Source organism: Heterocephalus glaber, unplaced genomic scaffold (assembly GCF_053883595.1).
Source record: "Heterocephalus glaber isolate CG9 unplaced genomic scaffold, H.glaber_assembly_v1.0 deba00001733, whole genome shotgun sequence".
NCBI lineage: Eukaryota > Metazoa > Chordata > Mammalia > Rodentia > Bathyergidae > Heterocephalus > Heterocephalus glaber.
The window spans coordinates 14,060,413-14,088,395 of NW_028258444.1; the positions used below are offsets into that span (position 1 = coordinate 14,060,413).

Genomic DNA, 27,983 nt, shown 5'->3' on the forward strand with positions numbered 1-27,983 from the left:
TGTAAGAATCTATTTTAAGTCCTGAATGACTAAGATAATTTTAACTGTCGAGATCAAGCTTCCAACACCCTGCAAAAACACCCTGATGCATAGTTGAGAGTTGGAGGGCTAAAATAAAGTTCAATTCAGTTATAAGATAAAATAATGACAATGCTCAAAAGACGTATTTGTTTCCTATTGCTGCTTTCCAGCTTCAAGATTGCATCACCCTAACACTGACTCAGTTCCTCCACTTATTACAGTTAGAAGACCCTTACGAATACACAAGATTATCCAGGATAATCTCTTTATCTTAAAGTTAGCTGACTAGCTGATTGGACTCTAAGTCCACCCCCAAACTCAATCCTCTTTTGCTACATAGCATGACATAGTCACAAGCTCTGAGGATCAGTATTTGGATAGTCGGAGGATTATCATTCAGTCCATTCAGTCTGTCCCCTGACCACCAAAGATTCACATCTAACATACAAATCCACTAATGTTGTGATGGCTAAACTTAATTCTAAACTTGTCTGGGTTAAGCAACTCCTGAAAAGATGACTGGACTGTGGGGCACTACACTCATGAGTGGATTAGTCCACTGACGTTCAGAACTAAATGCACTGTTAGGAGGCAGGGCCCAGTTGGAGGTAGGTAACTGAGAATGACTTTAGAGGGAATATTTCTCACTGGCATTCTGCTTTCCCACAGCCATGAAGTGAGCAGCTTTTCTTTGCTCTACCATACCCTTCCACTGCAATGTTCTTGCCTTAAAGGTAGCCAACCATGGACTGAAACTTCTGAAATCATAAGACAACTTAAACTTCTTCTTTAAGTTGTAGGTGTCAAGTAATTTGGTCCCTGTGATGATAAAGCTGATTAATATACATGTCATCCCAAAATACCCATAAAATCTCAACCCATTAGAATATCAACTATAATTACAAAAGTTCAACTAAATTTTAATCAATTTAAATGTCCCAGGAACAAGACATCAGCAATCAAGTGCTCATCCTTTCTGAGAAACATCAATTTGAACAGCTATCCAGACATGAAAATACCACCACAAGAGTTAAAGAAACAATGGATTACAGCACTCAGATGTAGTGCAGAAATAAGAAAAGACACATTGAAAAGAATAGGAAGGACAGTTTTATTTTCCCCATGTTACCCACAGGCAGCATAAATGAAGAGACATAATTTTTACTTGAGAGAAGGAAAAAGAAGTAAGAGCCAGACTTTATCAGAACTCCAAACTAGGCCTGCCCCAGTGAAATTCAGCATTAGGTCCCAATACCACAGACAGCCCACTCTAGTACCTACAGACAGCTTCCAAGACCACCGTGGCACAGGACCAGATTATGCAGTCCCATGCTTAGATTCAATCCTCAGGCCCACAACGTGGATTGAGGCAACAGGTCTGACCAACTACTGACACAAGTATCAGAACAGCTTCCCCAAGAACTCTAGCAATAAGTCCACCCACAGACCATATCAGATGGCCTGCTCATAAATCTCTGGACTTCCTGAATTGGTAAAAGACTTTCCCAGACAAACCTAGCATACAAAGATTAGAGTAAATCCCTACTTCTTCAAATATACAGACATCAATGTCAAGTAATAAGAAACATGAAAAACCAAGGAGATATAACACCATCAAAATACCCCCCCAAGTACCTAACCTCAAAGAAATAGATATATATGTACTGGCTGGCAAAGAATTAAAAACAATTATCTTGAAGAAGTTCAAAGTGTGAAATAAATATTGAGAAATCAATAAAATCAGGGAAAAATAAAAGGTCAATATGAGAAATGCAATGGAGAGACTGAAACTATTTTTTAAATAAAACAGAAATTCTGGAGGTGAAAATGCAGTGAAAGAAATGAAAAATGCAATGGAGAGTAACATCAGCAGAACTGATCAAGCAGAAGAAAGAATCTGTGACTTCAAAGACAAATTATGTGAAAATACACAGGCAGAGGAGAAAGTGGGAAAAAACTGAAAAGGAATAAAGAAAGTTCATAGGATTTATAGGACAACAGCATCAAAAGGAAAAATTTTAGAGTTGTAAGAGCTTGAAGAGAAGTGACAGAAAGAGGACTAGAGAGCTTATTTGCATAAATAACAGCATAAAAATTTCCAAATCTGAGGAAATATATAGATATCCAGGTAGAGAAAGATTGAAGTTTAGAAGGAAAAAAGCTTCCAACAAAGAACACTGTACCTAGCAAACCTTTCCTCCAAAAATGAAGAAGAAAGACTTTCCTAGACGGACAGAAGTTGAAAACTTTCAACACCAGACATTTCTTTTGAGAAATCCTAATAGATTTTGTTTAAGTTGAATGACAAGTATGCTAATGAGTAACATGAAAACATAAAAGTATAACTCACTAGTAAAAGTAAGTACAAAGTCAAATTCAGAATACTGTCATACTGTAATGGCATTATGCAAATCACATATCTTTAGTGCAAATGATAAAGATAAAACTACTAAATATTATTCCAGCTACAATTATTTGTTCAGGGATACATAATATTTAAAAGATATACGAGTTCGATCCCCGGTACCAAAAAAAAAAGGATATAAATTGTGACATAAAAAATATAAAATGTGGGAAAGGCTTAAATTGTAGTTTTTAATGCAAACAGATTTAACCTCTTTTAGCTTAAAATAACTTGGTATAAAAATAACTAAGATGTTACCTAGAATTGCTTTTGCTATTCACGGTCTCTTCTTCTTCCAAATGAATTTTTGGATTGTTTTCTCAGGGTCTGTGAAGTATGCTGCTGGTATCTCAATTGGAATTGTATTGAATCTACATAGCAGTTTTGGAAGTATGGCCATTTTCACTATATTAATCCTTCCTACCCAGGAGCAGGGGATGTCTGTCCATTTTCTGATATCATCTTCAATCTCTCTTTTCAGAGTGCCTTAGTTTTCAGAGAAGAGGTCTTTGATTTCTTTTGTTAGGTTGACTCCTAGGTATTTCAGGTTTTGGGATGCTATTGTGAAAGGAATTATTTGCCCTATTTCTCTCTCAGTGAGTCTGTCATTGGTGTAGAGGAAAGCTATTGATTTTTGTGTGTTGACCTTGTAACCAGCTACTTGACTGAATTTGGTTATTAAGTCTAGAAGACTTTTGGTGGAGTTCTTGGGGTCTTCTATATAGAGTATCATGTCATCTGCAAATAATGACAATTTGACTTCTTCATTTCCTATCTTTATTCCTTTTATTTCTTTCTCTTGTCTAATTGCCATGGCTAATGTTTCCAGAACTATATTGAACAAGAGTGGTGATAGTGGACATCCTTGTCTTGTTCCTGATTTTAGTGTGAAGGATTTCAGTTTTTGACCATTTAGTATAATATTGGCTATTGGTTTTTCATAGATGGCTTCTATCAGTTTGAGGTAGAGACCATCTATTCCAATTTTTTGTAGGGTTTTTATCATAAATGTATGTTGGATTTTGTCAAATGCTTTCTCTGCCTCTATAGAGATAATCATATGGTTTTTTGTCATTGGCTCTATTGATAAAGTGTATTACACTGATTGATTTTCATATATTGAACCATCCCTGCATCCCTGGGATGAATCCCACTTGATCAGGGTGTATGATCTTCTTGATGATCTTCTGCATTCTGTTTGCCAGTATCTTATTAAGGATTTTTGCATCTATGTTCGTTAGTGAGATTGGCCTATAGTTCTCTTTTTCAGTTGGGTCTTTCTCTGCTTTGGGGATCAAGGTGATGCTGGATAAAGAAAATGTGGGGTTTTTTATAAAATGGAGTACTACTCAGCCATAAAAAATGAGAAATTAGAGACATTTATACCTAAGTGGATGCACATTGAGGTGATACTCTTAAGTGAAATAAATAGGACACACATATATAAATACAAAATAGTTTCTCTGGTGTGAGAAACTGAAAGTGTAAATAAGAACTAAATGTATAATAAGTAATGTGAAATAGGAAGAAAAGGGGCAAAGGGGAAGGAAGTGGGAGGGACAGGGGAAAGGATAGAAGGGAATGGAATTAATATGAGAAAATGGAAAAATAGGAACAAAATCTTTGTAAATAGGGAGGACTGGAGGGGTTGAAGGGAGGGCTGGGCAAGAGTGAAAAATAAGAACCAAGAGAGATTATGTAAAGGTGCAAATTTTCAGTGATGAATGTCATTATATTGTATACCTAAAATGTACCAATGATTAGAATGAATAATTGATAATGCAAAATAGAAGAAAAGGTCCAAAGGGGTAGGGGTAGTGGGAGGGGCAGGGGAAAGGAAAGAAGGGAAAGGAAAAATGATGAGAAATGGAAAAAATGGAAAAACGGTCTTTGTAAATAGGGAAGGGTGGAGGGCATGAAGGGAGGGCTAGGAATGGGGAACAAGTAAGAACCAAGACGCATTATGTAAAGGTACAATTCCCAATGAGAAATGTAATTGTGTTGTATACCTACAATGTGCCAATAAAAGAATTTAATAAAAAAAAACTAAGATGTTTCATGTAAATCTCATGGTAATCAAAAGCAAAGGTCTATAATATCTATACAAAAGATAAAAAGTAAAAAATCAAAGCATATCAGTAGGAAAAAAACACCAAATCACAAAGAAAGATGCAGGTGAGAAAGGAACAGAGGAGCTACAAAAGAACCAAAACAATTAACAAAATAGCATTAGTGAATCCTTACCTGTGAATAATCACTTTGAAGGTAAATGAATTAAATTCTCTAATCTAAAGATAAGTGTGATTAAAGATTTTTTTTGATTAAAGATATTTTAAAAGATTCAACTGGATCCTACCTATAAAAGAGTCATTTTACTTTTAAGGACACAAATAGGCTACAAGTAAAGTGATGGAAAATGATATTCCATGCAAGTGAAAAATATAAAATATCAATAGCTATTTTTAACTCAGATAAAACAGATGCCAATGCAAAAACTGAAAAAGCAGAAAAAGTCACTGTGTATTATTAAAGGGGTCAATTTATCAAGAGGATATAACAATTATAAATGTAAATGCACCAAACACAAAATAACAATATAAATATAAGGGAATATATAAAAGCAAATATTAATAGATTTAACATGAGAAATAAACTGCAAAATTATAATGGTATCAGACTGCAATAATACACTTTCAGCAATGAACATATCATCCAGACCAAAAAAAAAAAAAAAACTCATTAAGGAAATGCTGGACTTGAACTATACTTAAGACTACGCAGACCTAACAGATATGTACAGAATTATCCAAAATCAGAATATACATTCTTCTCAAGCAATAAGGGAATATTTTCTGGGATAGATCATATGTTAGGCCAAAAGAATAAATTCACAAATTTTAAAAGATTGAAATCACATCAAATATATTTTCTAACCACAATGGTATTGCTATGGCTTTAGTATATGTGTCACTCCAAAATTCATACGTTGGAACGTAATACCCAAAGTGATAGATTACAGTCTTTAAGAAAGTGATGAAATTATGAGTATTCCACCCTCAGGTATGGAATTGATGTTCTTATAAAGAGATTGAAGGGAACATCCTAGGCCCATTGTCCCTTCTGCTATATGAGAATATATTAGAGGTTTCACCCAGGAGAAATGCCCCTCAGTCCATACACAATCTACTGGTGCCTTGATTTTAGATTTCCTAGCCTCTAGAAATGTGAGAAATAAATTTCTATCATTTATAAATGATTCAGTCTAACATACTTTGTTAAAGCAGCCAAAGACAGGTATAAAATGAGAAATCAGTAACAGAAAAGTTTTCAGAAAATTCAAAAATACATGTAAATTAAACAATATTTAATTCAACTAAATGAACAATCAATGAAGTTAAGATGGATTTTTTAAAATATCTAGAGATAAATGAGTATATATGCAACATGCCAAACCTTACAGGATGCAGCAAAAGCAATTCTAAAAGGGAAGTTTACAGGAAAAAATGCCTACATTAAAACAAGAAAGATCTCAAAAAATAACTTAATGTTACACCTCAAAGAACTAGGAAAATAACAACAAACTATACCCAATGTTAGTAGGAGTGAAATCATAAAGATCAAAGCAGGAAGAAATAAAATAGAGAGTAGAAAAACCAATAGAAAAGATAGATCAAACTGAGAGTTGTTCCTCTTGTGTCAAGATAACACAACTGATAAAATTTAAACTGTACTAAGAAAAAAAAAGAGAGGACTTCAGTATATAAAATAAGACATGGAAGAGAAGACATTACAATTGATCCCACAAAGGTACAAGAGATCGTAAAGAGACTACTACAAACACAATATATGAGAACAATCTGGGTAATCTAAAAAAAATGGGTAAGTTCCTAAACACAACTTATCAAGACTAAATTAAAAGAAAATCTGAACAGACCAGTACCAAGTATGGAAATTGAATTAGAAATAAAAAGTCTTGCTCAAAAAAAGCCCATAACATGATGATGGCCTCAGTTTGAGTTCTACCAAACATTTAAAGAATAACTAACACCAGTCTTGCTCAAAGACTCCCAAAAAACTGAAAAAGAGAGAATATTTCTAAACTAATTTCATGAGTCTAGCATTAGCTTATATCAAAGCAAGACAAAAATAATATAAGAAAATTATTAGTCAATACCTCTGGTGAACAGAGATGCAGAATTCCTCAACAAAATACTAGAAAATCAAATTCAACTCCACATTAAAAGGATCATTTACCATGATCAAGTGGGACTACACCAAAAACGCAAAAGTGATTCAACATACATAAATCTATAAATGTGATATATAAATTACTGTCTAAGGAAAAAATGTGTGATCATGCCAATACATGCAAAAAAGACTTTTGATACAATTCAATATATATTTATGCTAAAAAACTTCAACTAATTAGGTATAGAAGAAAGGTATCACAACACGGTTAAGGTTACATATGACCAAACTAAAGGTAACATTATACTCAATATTTAAAAGTTAAAAGCTTTTCATCTAAGAGTATAAATAAGACAAGGATATCTAATCTTGACAATTATATTTGACAGAGTATTGGGGGTTCTAGTAAAAGCAATTGAAGCAAGAGGAAAAAAACCCAAGTTGAAAAGGAAGAAGTTAAATATTTCAGTTTGTAGTGGGCATCTTATATATTTAAAAATCCTGAAAAATGTACCCCAAAACTGTCATAACTAATGAATAAATTAAATATAGTTGCAGGATACAAAATAAATATACAAAAATCTATATTTCTGACAACAAATTATCTGAAAAAGAAATCAACGAAACAATATTATTTATTATAACTGTGGTGGTATAAATTTATCCAAGGAAGTGAAAGACTGTGAAAACTATGAAATTTGATGAAAAAAATTGAAGAAAAATCAAATAGAAAGATATCCAGTCCTGTGGTTGGGATTGAAAATATCCCCCAAATGCTCATTAGTTGCCAATGGGCTTTGGAAAGTGACTAGATCACGAGAGCTCTAACTTCATCAGTGGATTAACACACTAAAGTGATTATAATCTGATACCATCACTGGGAGGTGAAAGAAATAGGAGATGGGGTCCAGTTGAAAGAAAGTCAAGGAGAGGGGACCTTGGGATCTATTCCTGGTCCCTCACCCATTCCTCTCTGGCTCTTTCCCCTTCTTTCTGCTTCTCAGCTGCTGGGAGGTTGGCAGTTTTCCTTCACCATGATATTCTACCCTGCCCCAGGATGACAGAAATAGAACCAGCCTACAACGGACTGAAATATCTGAAATTGTGAGTCAAAATAAATCTTTCCTCCGTTAAACTGTTTATTTCAGCCATTTGTCACAGCAACAGAAAGCTGCCACATCCAGTATTCATGGATTAGGACAATTAATTTTGTTAAAAATAACTATACTATGCAAAATAATCCACAGATTCAATACAATTTTTACTAATCTTCCAACAATATTTTTTCACAGATATTGGGGGGATCCTAAAATTCAAATGGTACCACACACAAAAAAAAATGCAGTAGCCAAAGAAATTTTAAGCACAAAGAACCAAGCCAGAGGCTTCATATTATCTGTCTTCAAAATACACTACAAACCATGGTATCAAAACAGCATGGTAGTGGAAGAAAAAGAGACACATAGACCAACAGAACAAAATGGAAAGCCCAGAAATAAATGCACACATTTATCATCAGTTGATTTTCAACAAAAGTGCCAAGAACATACAATGGGAAAATGATAGTCTCTTCAATAAATGGTGGTGGGGAATCTGGTATCTATAAACAGATGTGAGAAATCAGACCCTTACCTGACACTGTACACAAGAACAAACTCAAAATGGATTAAAATTTTAAATGTAAGACCTGAAACCATAAAACTAATGAAAGAAAACATAGGAAAAATCTCTGAGGCATTGGTTAGGAGGATAACTTTTTGAATATCACACCAAAGGTACCCACGACAAAAGCAAAACTACAGGGATTACCTTAGACTAATATGCTTCTGCACAGCCAAGGAAACAAGACTGAACCTACTAAATGAAAAAAGAAAATTGCAAACCATACACTTCACAGGAGTTAATATCCAAAATGTATAAGAGGCAAAAAACTTAACAGCAAACAAATTTTTATAAGACCAACCACTAAATTGATATTTCTCAGGAGAATATTTAGAAATAGCTAATAGGTATATAAAAATTGTTTATCATCACTAATTATCAGTGTAATTTAAATTAAAACCACAATGAGACATCACCTAAAACTGTTAGAATGGCTGCTATCAAAAGGACAAAGGATAATATAGTGGCTTCTATCTAGATGTGCCCTCAAACCCTCATGTGCTCCCATGTGGGACTTTTTGGAGGTGGTTAGCTCTGGGACGTGAGATTGTGGATTAAAGGTGTGTGAATATGGATTAAAGGTGTAATAGTTGGATTACCCCAGCTGATTTGTTTAGCATTATTCTGGAAGCCCCTCCCTGGGTGTGGGTGGCACCAATCAATAGGTTTGTAGCCTGGATGGAATATAAGGGGAAAAGAGGAAGGCTCACTGTTTGCTGCCTCCTGCCTGCCCTGCCATGGAATGTTTCTCCTCAGTGATGCCCCTCTGCCATGTTACCCTTCAGTAGAACCAGCCCACTATGAGTTCAAGGCTAGCCTGGACTACACATTGAGACCCCGTCTTAGAAAAAAAGAAAGAAAAAATAAAGAGCCAGGCATGGTGGCACATACCTAAATCCCAGCACTCGTGAGGCTGTGTCAGGGGACTGCTGTGAGTTTGAGGCCAGCTTGGGCTACATAGTAAATTCAAGGCCAGCCTGGATCACACAGAGAGACCCTGTTTCAAAAAAAAAACCAAAAAAACAGCCCACTACGAACTGATACCTCCAAACTCTGGGCTAAAATAAATCTTTCCTTCTTTAACTTTGGGTGCCCAATATTTTAACTCAACAATGAGAAAAGTTAACTAAGACACATAACAAACATTGGCATGGATGTGGAGGTAAAGAAATCTTTGCACATTCCTGGTGGCAATAACATTTAGCACAGCCATTATGGAAAATAGTACAGCATGTAGAGACAGGTATCCCTAGGTAGGGCTAGAATAGGAAAGCTGACCTAGAGGTGAAAGTAGGGCAGGGACTCAGGAAACCAAGCCTAAAATAGCCCTGTTGCATGACCCCACCCCAGCATTAACCCAACCAGAACACAGTTCCCTGCTCATGAATAAGTCAAGGTTGGTGGTCACAACTTCAGGTGACAAGAGGCTTCATCAAAAAATTAAAATAGAAAAGGGCCAGGGATTTAGCTCAGTGGTTGCACCTCTTGCCTTGCAAGAAAAAGGTCCCAAATTCGATCCCCTGGTACCCCCCCCCAAAAAAACAGAAATACCCTGTTATCCAGAAATCCCACTTCTGAGTATATATTCAATAGAAATGAAATTAGCATTCCAAAGAGATATACAAACTCTTACATTCACTGCACAGTTGTTCACAACAGCCAAAATATGGGATCAACCTAAATGTCTATCCACCAATAAATGAATAAAGAAAATGTAGTATATATACATAGTGGAATATTTTTCTGCCTTAAAAAGAAGGAAATCCTTTCATCTGTGATGATGGAAGGACCTAGAACACATTATGTTAAGTGAAATAAGTCAGACACAGAGACAAATATCACATGATCTCACCTATCTGTGGAATCTAAAAGTGTTAAGCTGATTAGTGACCTTAATTTCCCTTTGCCAAGTAACACAAAAGTATCAGGTTTTCAAAGACATTTCAAAATATGATCTTTTGGAGGACCACTCTTCTCCCCACCACAATTTATTTTTGTATAATAATAACATTTCAGTTCTACTAAATTAATATAGTCTAAAAAATGGAAACAAGGTCTTTGCAAATAGGGAAGGGTGGAAGGGGTGAAGGGTGGGCAAGGGAAGGGGAAAAAAATAAGAACCAAGATACTCATGAAGGTACAAGATCCCAATGATGAATGTAACTGTATTTTATACCGAAAATGTACCAATAAACTTAATGGGAAAAAAATAAAAATAAAACATAACTAAATTAATATAGTCTACCATGTAACTTGGTCCCTGCCTTACTCACTTGCTCCATTTAATATCACAACTTGTATATCTCCACCCCACTAGACTCTCTATCGTCTCAAATGCACAATGCTCATTGTAGGCTTGGGACCTTCTCTCATACTTTTTCCTTTGCTTGTGTTTCTCTTCCTCCACGAACCCTTGCAGCCTCTCTTCTCCAGACTGCTCTTATATAAGACCATTTCCCTGACCTCATGACACCCCAAACTAGAATACAGATCCCCATTACACCCTTACTTTTTCACATACTTTATCTTAATAATTAATTATTATTTGTACAGTTGTTTAATAGCAATTTTTAAGGCAGTACAAAAACAAGGTTGTGTTCTACCTTCTTCATTTGCCTTAACACCTCATAATATAGTAGTGGCACAACCATAATCTATATGAATGAATGAATGAATATAACTTGTTTAACATTTAAAACAATGTTCATTATATAATTTTTTATTACTTAAATTCTTTTATTGGTACATTTTAGGTATACAACACAATTACATTTCTCATTGGGAACTTGTACCTTTACATGAAGCATCTTGGTTCTTATTTTTTCCCCATTCCTAGCCCTCCCTTCACCCCCTCCACCCTTCCCTATTTACAAAGACCGTTTTTCCATTTTTTCCATTTCTCATCATTTTTCCTTTCCCTTCTTTCCTCTCCCCCGCCCCTCCCACTACCTCTACCCCTTTGGACCTTTTCTTCCTATTTCACATTATTAATTATTCATTCTAATCATTGGTACATTTAAGGTATACAATATAATGACATTCATCACTGAAAATGTGCACCTTTACATAATCTTTCTTGGTTCTTATTTTTCACCCTTGCCCAGCCCTCCCTTCAACCCTTCCATCCCTCCCTATTTACAAAGATTTTGTTTCCATTTTTCCATTTTCTCTTATTAATTCCATTCCCTTCTTTCCTTTCCCCTACCCCTCCAACTTCCCCTTCCCCTTTGCCCCTTTTCTTCCTATTTGTTCATTATATAATTAAGGGTACTAAAGCTCAAAGAAATTAACTACTTTCACCACTGTCACACTTCTACATAGGTCTATCTGATTTATAAGCTCTCTCTTAATCATGGTGCTATTCTACTCTTCTGGGGTACCGATGGCCATCTCCCCTAAATTCACAGATGCTTACTAACCCTCATAACAAATACAAGTACTCACTGCCATCTCACTTTCCTTAATGCAGTTACCTTTGCCTCCCAAAATCAATGGTCCACTAACCAAATGTTTTATTTCATTCCTGTTTTCGAATACTGGTATGAGTGTAGACCTAGGAACACTTTTTTCTTTAATCTTAAGTTCTTTAAAAATAATTACCCCATTTATTTTAAATTATCAACTCAGTATATGTGCTGCCAAAGCAAGCACTAAATTATCAACTCACTCAGGAAAAAAATCTTTAATTTTATTTGCTTCTCTTTGGGGGATCAATGGGATTATAAAATCTATGAACACTTCAGAGGAAATTTTTTATGCCAACAGATAAAACTATCAATTTTGGGAACCTGGCCACATGAATTGTTAAAAATCAAAGATCTAAAAGTCATGCTAACTTCGCAAGAAAGTCCTAGAACTTTGATTCTGAACACTCACATTCCTGACCTTTAATGTTTTTCCCCTGATGAAAGAATATTATGATCAGTATCTTCAGAAAGTATTTCCTAGACTTTAAAACAAGGTAGGTAAAATCCTATATAACTATACTATTCCTTAAGAGTACAGAATTCTTTATAATCTTTTGATTGTCAGTCAGCACTCACTCCTCAATTCTTTTGAAAGCATAAAAAGTATATTTTTGTGGCTATGTGTCAGATTATATTGCTAGAAATTACTAGAAAATATTGATGTGCATTCTAAACTATTACCTAGACCCTTTTTCTTTCAAATATTGTTGTAATTGGCACAGATCAAAAGCTGCATTCATTAAGGAATGATCTAATTTAGCATTAATTAAATTTCTTATTAATTAAACTTCCTATGCAACTATAAATCAAATTCAGCAATAATAAAAACATTTTACTGATTTATGGTTGCCGTTACAGTAAGAAAAAATGATAAGATTTTGAAATATATTTCCATTTGTTTATTATGCCATATAATAAAATGTCAAGTAATAGTAGATTCACATTTCATAAAAATTTACAAAATTATTGTTTCATAGATTACTAAATTGCATGCACCTCTGAAATCACTAAAGAGAAAAATGTAGACAAAAGGAGAAGCAATACTAAGTAAGTAAAAATCATTGAGAAAGTATATGTTGAGATTTCTTTAAAGCTAAGACACAGAAGAAGATGGTTTTATTATTAGAAGAAATTTCACAGCTCAAAAATCTCTTCTATTTAGAACATATTTGATGCCACAAAGAAACTTACATGATAGGCTCATGAAATCTGAGAGCATCTCACAGGTTTGGTAATTTGCTACTATTCCTGCTATGACATTTTACACACTACATAAAATATCTGCAGCGCCCTCAATTCACTATAAATGGAATCTATAAAATCTTCGGAGTCTGAATGCTTTTGTCTGTCTAAAGCACATGGAATCTAATGAAGCAGACTCAGAACTGATTTCTTGACAAAACCTTCTCTCTATCCTAATTGCATAGAAAAAGACCTTTCCAAGGTAATGCAGAACAACCACAAAGAGTCAAAGATCCGCTTGTCAATTTCACAATCCAGATCTTAGAATAAAAGAAGTCACCACAGCATAATCAACACATCAATAACCTATGAAAATACAGCAGGCAATAAATACTTAATGACTGATCGGCTAGTGAAATAAAGTTCATAATTTGGCAGAAAATGAAATTCCACATATTCAAATCTTATAAACTATATTAGAAAGGCATTTACTCTATATAAATATTGGGCTTGGTATCAATAAGGAAAAAAACACAACCAACTCATTAATGAGCATTGATATATCTAGTTACTGAAGATGATTTAAAGACGAAATAATTCATGTGCCTCATATTTTTGGAATATAATGTCTACCATGAAGAAGCTGTTAAATGATATAGAAATAAATGTTTTTAAAATATTTTTAAGTGACCAAGAAAAGACATTGGCCCATTAAAACTATTTCCTACAAAATTTTAATTGTCTAGTATCTAATTGTTCATTTGTCTCATAAAATGTAAAGTCTGGAAGGTTTCTATTTGTGACAGTTCACAGTCTTCACAGGTAGTTAGCAAATCTAATAAAATTTTAAGAATCTTTGGAAATTTTAAGATCACATCAATACCACTTATTAGAAACTTTAGATTCTGTACAGCTTTCCAGTTATTCAAATTGTCAGTCCTGGAATAACTTTGTTTCCATTTCACAGAGATAAAAACAAAATAATACACAGCAAAAACACCAAAAACTTAACTCTAATGACATTTCTATTCAAATCTGAAATCTTGCTGACAGTTGAGTCTCATATCCTTTATTAGATTTGGTCATTGTTTATAAATGATTGAATATCCAAGCCTCACCCTCAGGAAAAAAAGAAAAAAGATCTTTAGGTAAATAAAACTTCGTAATAAATATTTGTCACAATAAAAATACTAATGAAAGAGAAAATTAAAATGACAATTACAAAAAAGCAGAAAGCTACATTTCAATTTCTTATAAGGGCAAACTTGCTTTCAATAAATGCAACACATGTAGATTTCCTTCTTTCCCATCTGTGAGCTTTGGTGTTACTGTCCATGGTGACACATACTGGCTAAAACTGGCAATGGCACCACTAGAGAAATACTCAAGTCTTATTTTATTTCTATTTCTGGGTAGCAGATTTGCTGGAGTGGTTGTATTTTGCATATCCAACTCTTCAGTAATTATAAGTTGCACTCCTTTTTTAAGCCATGGCCCCAAAATGGTAAAAGAAAAACTTGGGTGGTTTGGGGGACAATGGTTTGGTTCATCAGATATGCTAGACCAATCTCCATTCTCTTTTGCCCTCACCTATACCTTACCTATGTGAATCTAGCACATATTTAGCTACCTTTAAAAAGCTCATATTACAACATTTTTTCATGAACCAAGCAATCTTCAAAAGCTTTGCAAAATCAAAGTGGGAGGCTTATTGCTTTGAAATTTGCTTCCCATGTGCAACACATTTAAATATACTGTAATTTGAAATGATAACATCTGGGCATAGCCAGTGTCCACCGACTTCAAAAAAGTTTTAAAATCCTAAGCATAAAATTAATGGTGACAAAGGTATGCTTCCAGATTAACATTTACTTGAAATATTCTCAAAATATTTTAAAAGAATATCATTCCCTTTTTCTTGTCATTGGTGCAAAAGGGAGACTGACAATCTTTCCATGCTAAGTCTTGTCACAAATTTAGTGTGTTTGTGATATACAGTACAGAAAATACTGAAAGCCATTCATTTTTTTTCAGAAAACTACCCCCCATAAAGAAAGGTCTTGCTGCAGGCCACCATTGTCCTTAAAACTTTCAGGGATAAAGTCTTAACTAAGATTAAGCTCTCTTATTTCCTACCTAAATCATTTTCGCCCAAATGAGATGTTTGTGTTATAATTCATTGTTCCCCAGACTCCAAAATCAACCATCTGCCGTCGGAGTTTCTACTCGGTAATTAAAGGATTACCCATTAGACTGGCAATAGTACAAGTGAGAAGGAGGAGGTGGAGGAGGAGGGTGCAGGAGAGGAGAAAAACCAAGCCGCTTGAAAAGAGATGCGGCTGTTAGTCTCCCTGGCACCTCGCACCATAGCTCAGACATGATCATCCATGAGGCAGCACAAAGTTAGGAGGAGCAGCCAGGCCGACTCCTCCCGGGGTTGTCGGAACTGCACCCGCACCGGGGACTCGCACCGGGTCATACCTTGAAAGAGAAAGGCTTTCGTCCCATTATGCAGCCCGGGGACTTGGCGCACTCCAGCCGTGGACTCCCCAAGTTCTAACTCTGTTAAGACGTCAATCTGTAGGGAAGGGTCCACCCCAAGGCCCCAAACTGGTGAGAATGGGGAGGAGGAAAGGGAAGGAAGAAAAAAAACACTCCGTTAAAATACAAGCCTCTTCCTCCGGGGCAGCAAAGACCCGCGTGTTCGCGACAATATTGAGAGGTGATGACGAGAGGCGACTCCCTCCTCTGCCGCGGAAGCCTTACCTGAGATCAGCAGCCAAGCTTTAAATAGCGGTGCGCCCAGTCCCATTTCCATGACCTACTTTAAGCCCCTCTCTGTGCAAAGTTCCCCCGCAGCCCCGAGACCTTGCCTAGGGACGCGATCCGCCTCGCGCTCTCCAAGGCGAGAACAGAAAAAATCCAAATACGAATCCACCTCCTACTCCAAGATTCCCACTCCAGACCTACTTGGGGTCCGGGAAAAGCAAGGCGTCCCCACCAGCCCGGAGGCGGGAGCCACCCTTTCCCCGCCCAGGCACCGAGACCACTCACCTGCTCCGAGACCGAAGATCAAACAGAATGTTCTCAGTAAGACCCGAGACTCCATGGTGTGGATGTGCTCAGTCCATCGTCTCGCTCTTGAAAAATAAAAATGAAAATCGAAGCGGTTCTTGGAATCAAGAGGGGAAATAGCGTTTGCGTCTCCTGCTGCTGTCTCAGATTTATTGATTAGGAGGATTAACACGATTGGGTTGCCTAGGAAAGAAAAGGGCGGCCCCCTCGAGCGCGTGGAGAACTTAGAGCCTGCGATGCGCTCATCGTTCCTACACCGAGCCCAGGCGGCGGCGCAGGCAGAGGGGTCCCAGGGAGGGGTCGGGCTCGCCCCGGACCTGCTCCGCCCGGGAATTGGCGCCCGAGCCGAATCTACGCAGCGGAAGAAGCGCACGCCCGGAGGAAGGGAGGCGGCCCCGCACCCCACCGTCCTCCCCGCCGCCCGAACCTGTTGTAAAGGCAGAGACAATGGAGAGAGCGCCGGGAGACGCGCGAGGAGAGACTGCTCCGAGGAGGAGGGCGGGGCGGCCGGGGGCGGGGAGAGAAGCAGGAGGGAGGAACCGCTAGGGCGAGGCCCGCGCCCCGCGTCCCTCTCCCGCACGGGCTCCTCGCTTCTCAGTCCGGTCCCGCTAGCCCCGGAGCCTCTGCAGCCTCTGTGCTCCGCTCGCCCTCCCTCGCTGACCCGGCAACGCCAATCTCCTCTCGTGATGGAAAGATCAAGATCAAGGTGCGAAGTTGATAGGCGGTCTTGCTCTCATCTCTCGATTTCGGGAGCTTGTCTTGAAAGACCTCGACCGAGGACCACCCAGCCGCCGGAGGCAAGGCTAGGACAGGCGTTCGCCCGCCCTTTAGGAAAAGGAAGGCAGGCTGCGTGCACTCGTGCACTGGGCTCTGGAGCAGCCCCGGAGCGCAGGGCACCTCCTCTGGGGTGTAGGGAGGAAGGCAGCCAAAGCACGCTAGACTCCCGAGATGGAACTGAGGCTGGCAGAGATGCGTGGCGGCCTGGGACACGGAGGGGGCGGCTACTGGAGAGGTTCTCGGCTCGGGGCGGGGCGCTGGAGAGCCTCCCGGGCTCTGGGAGCGCAGAAGAGAACTTAGCCAGTAGCTGCTGGACAGCTCCGGGACCTCGTGCGCCCCCTGCCAAAGCCGAGGCTGAGAACCCAGGGCCTTAAGACAAACACAAAGCGGCAGGAGTCGAAGGGACAGACCTAGCATAAAAAGGGTGGCTACATGATAGGTAAGTGGGTGGATGAACAGACAGAGACAAGACAATAGCAGAAGGAAAAGACTGAGTCCGGGCGCGAGAGAGGAGCCACCCCCATCACCAACCACACTCACGGCCTGAAACATTTACGGACTATAAAAGTGGAGCCATTTGTGATCTATTTCTTAGCAGACAAAAAGTATATTCAAGTCAATGGCACGTAATACTTTTCAACATAGTCCTAAAAACTTCGAGGTAAATTTTTAGTAAAGACATCCCACTTCCATCTTTGGAAAGGTTAAGAGTTTCAAAAGTGATTAAAATATTAATCTCTACAAAGACCAATTCAGTTCCTTAACCTCCAAAATAGTGTTCAAACTAGTTCCAAAGTAGTGGACTCTGACATCTCCAACTGGATTCTACAAAGCTACAGTTAGCAAAATGTTCACTGAATAGTCCCAACTGCTTAATTCTATAACTAATTTTCTAAAACTTAAGAAATATTCCAGTACAGTGGACCAGACTGACATACAAAACAACTTGGGTTACAACCGAAATTTTAGTTTTAACTTACAAACAAAGTCTTGAGTTATGACCTGAATGCTGGCTGCTTATGCTTCCAGATGGTCTCAGACACAGATTTAACCCTTAAAGAGTTCTGGAAGGAACATTACAACATCCTTTCCTCTGTGGGGGTTGAGAAATGCTGGGTCAGTGTCTCTCTAAAGACACTAAGATCTGCCTGTATATAGGAGAGATACTTTGAAGGCTGTGTAGAGGAGCCTGAGCCTTCAGCTGACCAGCTTGAGTTACAACCAGCCCTTGCAAATGAATTGAATTCATAAGTCAAGGGTCCATTTTACTTACATGTAATAAAAAATGGTTACAAAAATTTCAACGATTTTCAAAGCTACACCAAATTAGATGAATTCAAAGGAAATCATTCCTCCAGGAATTAAAGATTTGTCTACAGCAGTACATCCAAAATACTAAGCTGTAATAAATACTGTGGCTACAAAAGTTATACAAAATAATTTTTAAATAATGCTATTATTTAAAGTTTTATTGGAAGTGAAAGTGAGAAAATATAAACATGCATATACACAATACGTACATGTAGAAGTTCTTCTAACGTGGTTGCACTCAACTCATAAAATTAGAGATACTCTCAATTATCCTGACTCACCATATGCTGACACCTGGTGGATACTGGGTTTGTTGGTAGTACCACACACACAACATGCTGCCTCCAGAAGACTGGTATTTTGTACCCCAATTATTCCATTGAATGTGCTATTTTAATTACCTGACCCACTTAGATATTATGGAAATCATTAAAATATGAGTACAGAGGGGAAAGAGTTGTTTAGGTGAAACTAAAGTGTAAAGTTTGGAAAACCGTAATAAAGGTGAGTCATTATATTAATGCAAGGACTCTCAACCATAGAAATACTGACATTTAGGGTATGCATAATTCTTTGGTGGAACTTTTCTGTGCCTTGTAGGATCATTAGTAGCTTTTCTGGTCTCTGTCTACTAGATGCCTGTACATTCAGCATTCCATTGTATCTATGTGCCTTTTGACTCTTGCTCTTTTTGCTACTTTTTAAATTGATGTGCTAGGGAATACAATACATATACCTATCTTTTCATATTCTACCTGAGAGTCTCCATGTTACTACTTCAATTAGAATATAAAAACGTTACCATTCTTTTAGGTCGTGGTTTTCTTATGTATTATATAGACAAATACTGAATCTCTTTTAGACAATGTTACATTTTTCTTGCAATTATGGCGAGAGGCATAATACCCCTTCTCACTGCTCCCCATCTTCCCCATATCATTTTGCTGTTTTTCTTGTTGTTCTAATCCCTGGAACCTGTGAATGCTACCTTGCATGGGAATTTAAGGTGGATGGAATTATGACTCTTGATCCCATGAACATAAAATAAGGAGATTCTCTTGAATTATCTGGGTTTGTCTAATCACAAAGATCCTTAAGTGTAGAAGAAGGAGGCAGAAGACATCAGAGCAAAGTAATGTGTAAAGAATTTGACTTAATGTTGGTGCATATGAAGATGGAAGAACACAGGACTACAAGTCGAGGAACCTCTAGAAACTGGAAAGGATAAGACAAACGTCTCCTTGAGAACCTCCAGAAAAGAACACAGGGCTGCCACTACCTTGATTTTAGCCCACTGAGACCGATTTTAGATTTCTGAATTAAAGAAGTGTAAGATAATAAGTTTGCATTCTTTTAATGGTAATTTGTTAAAGTATCCATAGGAAGCTATGTATTAGCCACAAAATGAAAAGGTCAGTTAAAACAGTTGACTCTTCTGGCCTTGAAGGGATCCCCTCCTACCATAAACACTTATCAAAGCTAAATAAAATGTTCAGTATTTTCTATCCATAAATAGATTTAAATTAAGAAAGGAAAAATCCCCAGATACTAGAAAAAGAGAAATAGCCAGAGACTAGCAAAGAAAGCAATAGCTGATACAATGATACAGAGGTAGGATACAAGGTTTCAGGTGCTAAGAGAGTAGAGATGTTAACATCCATATCAGATCTAGAAACAATGAATTATTATGAATGTCAGAAAGGGTAAGGATGTTACTAATCTCTCTGACAAGTATGGGAAACTTGGAAGAATTATCTAATCTATGAAAAATAGCCTTAAAAACTTTGCATATTGACCCTAGAAGTGGCAAACATACTTGTCAATTGCACATGACCATAAGTGGAAAACAAAAATCATCTGTAATATATGTCAAATCTCAAGTACAAGGCCCACAATTATACTTCCCACTGGTGTAGGAATTCTAAAATTAGAATCATTATAAATTTCTCAGGGTCTTCTGAAGAAGCAAATACAAAACATCTGAGCGTGATATAGTGGCACATGCCTGTAATCTCAGCACTCCAGAAGCTGGACAGGAGGATTACCTCACATTCAAGGCCAGTCTGGGGTACATAGTGAGTTCAAAGCTAGTGTGAATTACATAAGGAAACTATCTCAAAAAAACAAAAACTAAAACTAAATTTCTCTTTTCTTTTTTTTGGTACTGGGGATAGAACTCAGGACCTTGTGCTTGCAAGGCAGATGGCAGAACCACTGAGCTAAATCCCTAGCAAAACAAAACTTCTCTTAAGTGACCTTTTCCAACCTGTGCCATTTAAGAGGAAAATTTCTGCTTAGCAATAATAATAACAACAACAATAATAAAATACCATGAAAGATACCCAGGAAACACACAGAAAAAGAGAATTAGTATCTCATGAGGTCAGAATATCACTTTTACAATGTGATAGTTTAAGTATTTTTTAAATGATTGGAGATATCTCTAAAGGCACAAAAATGAGATATTCAAAGAACACAACCGTATAAGAAAAGATCAGGCATATCACAAAATAAAACAAACAACTTCTAGAAATAAAAGCATATGTAAAGTACTACTAGCTTTTAGTAACAACTATTAGCTATAACAAGCAGAAGTAAAAATATAGCTAGCAATATTGAACAAAAAATTGAGAATGAAAAAATCATATCTCAGAGTATTATTGAGAACATGGCAAGACTGATTTTTTAAAAAAGAAAAATGTGACAGTTAGAGATCCAACACATTACCACTGAGAGATATGGAATAAGAGAATAGAGAGAATAGGAGTGGACAGTGTTATAGGAAATATTTATACAAAAGTTTTCAAACATTAAAGAACGACATGAGGTTCTACTTCTAGAATAAAGACACTTTATTTCCACTGAATGCCATCAAACCTGACAAAAATGTATGGAGTTTTTGAGGACTCTGAAAATTAGATAGTAGCAGGCAAGCCGGGAAAGAAGACCAGAGTTTGAAGGACCACTCTTCTTGCAATATTTCTAAGAAATAGACCACTACCCATGTCATAGATTGTCTTCCGGGTGATACTCATACAAGACAGATCAGAATAGAACTATAAAGTCTTTAAGCCATATCAAAAGAAGATGAGACAAAACTCTCAATCTAAACCCAGTTGGATCACCTGTATACCTAAATATTTTTAATTCAACATTTTCCATAGTACTTAACAAAATTCAGAGTCTCATGACAAAATCTTAAGATATTTAAGATATACTCTGAAATCATTTGGCATGTGAAGGACCAAGAAAAAGTCAACTTATATGAGAAAAAGATAACTAATATATGAGGACATAAATGTTCTGAAAAGGACATTAAAGAAGCTATTATAAAAATGCCACAAAAAATAAAGGCAAACGCTCTTAAAACATATGATAAGACAGAAAGTGGTGTCAAATGAACAGATGATATAACAATGAAGTAAGTGAAAATTTTGGAGCTGGAAAATACAACTGAATTTTTAAAAATCAGTAGAGTGTGCTCACCAGCAGAATGGAGATGACTAAGGAGTCATCAAAATATCAAAAGGAGAGGAGAAACAGTACAGGAAAAAGAAATATTTCAAAAAATAATGGTTTATCCTCATCTTTAACAAAGGAGCCAACCACTCTCATTGGAGGAAAGATAGCCTATTTAATAAATGGTGTTGGAAAAACAGGATTTCAACCTGCCAAAGATTAAAACTAGACCCATACTTATCACCATGCACTAAACTAAGAACAAAGTGGATTAAACATATAAATATTAAGACAGAAACACTAAACTTGCTGGAAGATAAGTTAGGTAGAACTCTTGATGACATTGGCATAGGAAAAGACTTTATGAACAAAACCTCAGTAGCACAGGAACGTGCACAAAGAATCAACAACTGGGATCTCATCTTATTAAAAAGCTTCTGCACTACAAGAGAAACCACCAACAGAGCTAAGAGACAACCTACAATGTGGGAAAAAAATTTTAGCAGCTGTACCTTAGACAAAGGACTGCTATCTAGAATATATAAAGAACTGAAAAAAAGTCAGACCCCCCAAATTCAAAGACCCAATTCAAAAATGGGCATCTGAAATGAACAGACATTTCTCAGACAAAGAAGAAAAAGCAGCAAATAAATATATGAAAAAAATGTTCAACATCACTGGTCATTTGAGAGATGCAGATGAAAACAACACTGGGATTCCACTCACCACAGAAAGAATGGCTGCTATCAAGAAATCAACCAATAACAAATGCTGGCAGGGGTGTGGGGAAAAAGGAACCCTTCTCCATTGTCGGTGTGAGTGCAGACTGGTGCAACCACTGTGGAAATCAGTATGGAGATACCTCAAAGAACTAGGAATAGAGGTCCCATTTGACCCTGCTATTCCCCTGCTGGGGATCTTCCCAAACGAATTAAAAGAATCATACCACAGCGATATATGTGCACCCATGTTTATAGTGGCACAGTTTGTAATAACTAAAGCTTGGAAACAGCCCAAGTGCCCATCAACTGGAAACTGGATAAAGAAGATGTGGATTTTTATAAAATGGAGTACTACTCAGCCATAAAGAATGAGAATCTAGAGACATTTATAGCTAAATGGATGCACACTGAGGCCATACTCATAAGTGAAATAAATAGGATACACGTGTAAATACCGAATAGTTTCTCTAGTGTGAGAAACTGAAAGTATAAATAAGAATTAAAATGATTAAAACGAATAATTGATAATTTGAAATAGGAAAAGGTCCAAAGGCGTAGGGGTGGTGGGAAGGGAAGGGTAAAGGAAAGAAGGGAAAAGAAAAATTATAAGAAAAGAAAAAAATTGGAAATGAAGTCTATATAAATAGGGAAGGGTGAAGGGGGTGAAGGGCACACAGTTAATGGGGAAAAAAATAAGAACCAAGATACATCATGTACAAGTACAAGCACCCAATGATAAATGTAAACATACTGTATACCTAAAATGTACCAATAAAGAATTTAAGGAAAAAGATTAATGGCTTAGATTTCCTCACTTTAGCCAAAGACATAAACTTACAGATTTAAAAAGCTCAGCAAACTCCAAAAAGACATGCCTAAAGAAAGCCAAGGGAATACCTCATAATAACTATCAACAAAGAAAATCTATCAACAATGAAAAATTTCAATGCATTGGGTAAAAAAGACACATTATATATAGGAAAACAATAATTGTAATGAATCATGACTTCTCATTGAAACTATGGAGAGGTAAGAGGTAAGTGGAACTTTTTTTAAATGCTCAAGGAATTCTGTTGTGTTCTGAAAATATCCTTCAGTAAAGATGAAAGAAAACTATCCTTCAGCAGTATAGATGAATAACACCTTGAAAAACTGGTTTCCAGAATAACTTCTCTAAAAGAATTGCTAAAAAAAGTTCTTCAGACAAAAAGAAAATACCAGAAAGATAACTGGCATATTAGAAATGAAGAAAAAGCAAAACTGATACATACTATAATAATAATATTAAACTATTCTTCTGTTAAGTCCTGTATAAATTATGTTTGATAGTTTCGTTAGTTTTCTATTGCTGTTGTAACAAGTTATCACAAACTTGGTGTCTTAACACAGCACAAATTTATGATCTTACCATTCCATAGGTTATATTTGACACAAGACTCCCCAAAATATTGATGTAGGCCAGTGATGGTGAACATTTTAGAGACAAGTGCCCAAACTGCCAACCAACTGTATGGCAAAGTGTGAACACTGCAATTAAACCTAAATAGTGAGGTTTTAGTTTAGAAAAAACTACTCATACATTAACATCTTTTGTCTTAAAAGGGAAACAAATAACACACATGCCATAGGTTTCCCACCACTGACTTAGGCTAAATTCCATTCTGAATGCTCCATAGGAAATCCACTTCCACACCTTTTCAACATCTAGAGGACAGAGAAAAGCCCTCAGAATGGCATTCAGTGAAGGGGATACTGCCTCCTGCCTGACCACAGGGGACCACTGAAGTTGCCAGAGAAAGGATGGGTGGAACTAGGACATAACTGCAAACAGGAGGAGTTCTGGAATCTGAATGGGATAGACAAAATAGATTCCATGGAAAAATCACAACCTGGAATTTGAGGTTGCTTCCTGTCAGGAGAAGGAGTGCCTGCAACCCATCAACATTCTGAAAACACCTGAGTCCCCAACAGTGTACTGTGTGTGGTTTTTGCCTTGGGTTGTGTGTGTGTTTCTTTGATTTTGTGAGTGGCAGGCCTTTGTATATATGTGTGCATGGTTACAGACGTGTATAAATTTTCCACTCTTGCTTATATAATGTTCCATGTAGTTAAGCCACACAGGCCAACTTCAAAAGTTGTTTCTGGGCATTATCTAACCTTGCTTGACTGTTAGTTCAGCAGTTGGATACACTCTCCCTACCTCTCCCTTCACCTCCCATCTAAAATTTGATCCTTTTCTTACCATAATTACTTTCCCCTGTACATCTCCTTCTAGCTCAAGGATTTTCCCCCTTGCATTTATTTTCTTTCTTGTTTTTATTTTTTCTCTCTCCTTTTCAATCTATTCTTCTGTTTTATACATAAACTATTAGGGTTAATTAAAATACCCCAGTATCTTAACATCTCACATTGGTCTTGCTTCATTAAGGGTTGTTTCACAGGACTTCTAAAATGAGTGTCTCTGTTAGGTCACTAGTTGGATTCACTCTCCCTTTATCCACTTTCACTGTCCACTTAAATCCCTTCCCCATTCTCTTCCCTCACTTCTGCTCTCACACACTGAAAACCACCCCTATGCTCTCTTCTTTTTTCTTGTTTAAGAGTATATGTAAAGGCTCAATGTTTATGAACAACTATATAGGACTGCTAACTATTGTTTGTGTTTCTACAGTTTGCACTGACCTAAGGGTCATTGCTTAGGTCTTTATACACTGAATACAATCTCCATAAACACTGTCCTACTTATAAACTCCTCCCTGTGGTCCTTTCCCTCCGCTCCCACACATAGCCACTCAAACACTTCTTCTCCTCCCTTCTAAGGTATAAAAATAATAACCCTTCTTCTCCTCCCTTCTAAGGGTATAAAATAATAAAGTCAAAAACTATATTCTCTCTTTCTTTTTAGTCTTATGTTTTTCTCAATTTCTCTTCTATTAGTTTTTTAATCTTTTTTTTCTTTCTTTATTCTTCTACTTTACAATACTTGCTCTACCATTACTAAATTTTTGTATTCCTGAATATTTGAAAGAGCAGAAAACTTGCTAAACAAGATCTTATGTATCAATATATGAGTGGTTCTTCAGATGTTGATAGTGCCGGTATTTGTTCTCTCCATGCAATTCAGTGCTGAGGATCTCTACTAAACTGGCAGACTGTTCTAGCTCAAATGACCTACAACATTCAACACAAAAACACATGAGTATAAGAAAACAAGGCAATAAGATGCCTCAAAAATTATATAATTCCTCAAATACGAGATAAGAAAAAAATGGAAATAAAATCTTTGCAAATAGAGAAGGGTGGAGGGGTTGAAGGGAGGGCAGGGGAATGGGGAAAAAAATAAGAACCAAGATATATCATGTAAAGGTATGAATTGCCAATGATGAATGTCATCATATTGTATACCTAAAATGTACCAATAAAATTAATTTAAAAATTATGTAATTCCCCAAAAACTCATCTCATGAGTACAAAAGTGAAGGAAGTTTCAGGCAAAGAACCCAAACACCATATGGTTAAAATGTTGTCAGAGACAGGGTTAACAAGCAATTGATAATATGTTCAATGAGCTCAAGAGGATATAAAGAAGCAGAAAATGGATATAATTAGTAAGATGTTCAATAAGCTCAAAGAAGATACAAACAACTGTCTGAATTTTAAAAGACCATTCAAGATAAGAATTGATTGCATTAGTAAATACTTTGTCTTAATTGCTCTCCTCATCACTGGGACACAATACTTGATACCCACAAGTTAAAAGAGGAGAGCTTTATTTTGGCTCATGTTTCAGAATACGACAAAGAAATAAAATTGACAGAGAAATAAAAACCTTCCACCACAAGACAATCTAAAGAAATTTATGACTAACAAACCAACACCCCAGAAAATAATTGAGGGAGAGCTAAACAGAGACAACAAGACCAACATCACCAAAGACCCCAAAGGAAATACTGAGAGAGTGGCTAAACAAAAGGAAAATGGAAAGGAATCAGCACTGAAAAATAATACAATAACAAGAATAAGTATTCATTGATAATAATACTCAATGTAAATAGTCTTAATTCCTCAAACAAAAGACAGAGATTGACAGATTAGATCAAAAAACAAAACTCAACTATATGTGACCTGTAAGAGATATACCTCATTCATAAACAAACATACAGACTGAAAGTGAAGCAATGGAAAACTATACTCCATGCAATAGGAGCCCAAAAGCAAGCAGAAGTAGACTTTTTAATTTCAGGCAAAGTGGACTTCAAACCAAACTGGTTGAGAAATACAGAATGTCACTACATACTAGTAAAGGGAAAAGTTCAATGGGAAGAAATAATAATTCTAAATATGTATGCACCCAATTTCATAAAAAAATATTAAAATAGACAGACACCAACACAATCATAGTGGGAGACTTTTAACACTTCCCTCACAACAGGTCAAACAAGGGAAAATTCAACAAAGAAATCAGAATTGAACCATACCACTGAACAAATGGACCTAACAAATATCTACAGTGTTTCATACAACAAAAGTAGAATACACATACTTAGCAGCCCATGGAACTTTCTCCAAAATTAGCCATATCATAGGCTACAATGCATGCTGAAATAAATACAAAAGAAATCATAGCATTCCTGTACAAAAGAATTGAAATAATCTTTTACATCCTATCATATCAAAATAGAATGAAACTAGAAATCAACACCAAATGAAACTATGCAAACACATTTACATTAAATAATTCATTCCTGGGGGCTGGGGATTTAGCTCAGTGGTTCTGATGCCTGTCTTGCAAGCACAAGGACCTGAGTTCAATCCCCGGTACCAAAAGAAAAAAATTTATTCCTGAATAAACAATGGGTCACAGAAGAAATCAAGGGAAAAAACAGTTCCTAGAATAAAATAAAAATGGCAGTACACAAAAACCTCTGGGACAAATGGAAGCAATTGTAAGAGGGCAGTTCACAGCTGTAACTGCTTAAGAAAAATAGACCATTATATATCAAGGTCCTAGAAAAACAAGAGCAATTTCCCTTGCAAATTTTATAGAATGGAAGAAATTATAAAGATCCAAGCAGAAATCAATGAACTTGAGACAAAAATATACAAAGGATAGGGCCGGGGATTTAGCTCAGTGGTTCCGGCGCCTGCCTCGCAAGCGCAAGGACCCAAGTTCGATCCCCAGTACCAAAAAATATATATATATACAAAGGATAAAAGAATCAAAAAGTTGGTTCTATGAAAGGGTAAATAAGATCAATAAACCATCAGCCACATGTACCAAAAGAAAGAAAGAAGAGATCACATATCAATGCAATTAGAAATGAAAACATGGAAAAAACAATAAATAACAATGAAATCCAGGGAAACTATCTTTAAAAACTCACATTTCAAAACATTGGAGAGTGTAGAAGAAGTAAATTTCTAGCCACATAGGACTCACCAAAATTGAACAGAGAAAATATAAAAATTCTGAGTAGACCCATAACAAGCAATGGAATTGAGACGGTAAAAAAAAAAACCTTCTACTAGGAAAGAAAAATCAAGCATCAAACATATTCACCAGTAAATTATACCAAAATTTTAGAGAACTAATTCCAATATTTCTCAAGTTTTTCCATGAAATTGAAAGGGAAGGAGCACTTCCAAACTCATTTACTGAAGCCAGCATTACCCTGATACAAAAACCAGACAAGGACTCAACAAGCAAAGAAAAAT

General features: G+C 36.6%; 1 protein-coding gene across 4 annotated transcripts in view; it reads right to left on the reverse strand.

The window, feature by feature from the left end:
• The window catches only part of Nell2 (neural EGFL like 2), a 586,229-nt gene that overhangs the window by 465,709 nt on the left and 92,537 nt on the right, over positions 1 to 27,983 (reverse strand). Inside the window, exons 1-3 of one of the 4 annotated variants that reach the window (XM_004863157.4) lie at positions 16,427 to 16,559; positions 15,979 to 16,064; positions 15,406 to 15,534 (exon numbers count right to left, since the gene is read on the reverse strand). In XM_004863157.4, coding sequence (XP_004863214.1) covers positions 15,406 to 15,534; positions 15,979 to 16,033 — 184 coding nt within the window. In that variant the 5' untranslated portion in view covers positions 16,034 to 16,064; positions 16,427 to 16,559. Of the gene's footprint in view, positions 1 to 15,405; positions 15,535 to 15,690; positions 15,893 to 15,978; positions 16,396 to 16,426; positions 16,560 to 27,983 lie in introns of those variants that run through there. The other 3 variants (XM_087200079.1, XM_004863159.4, XM_004863158.4) reach the window with 3 other exon arrangements.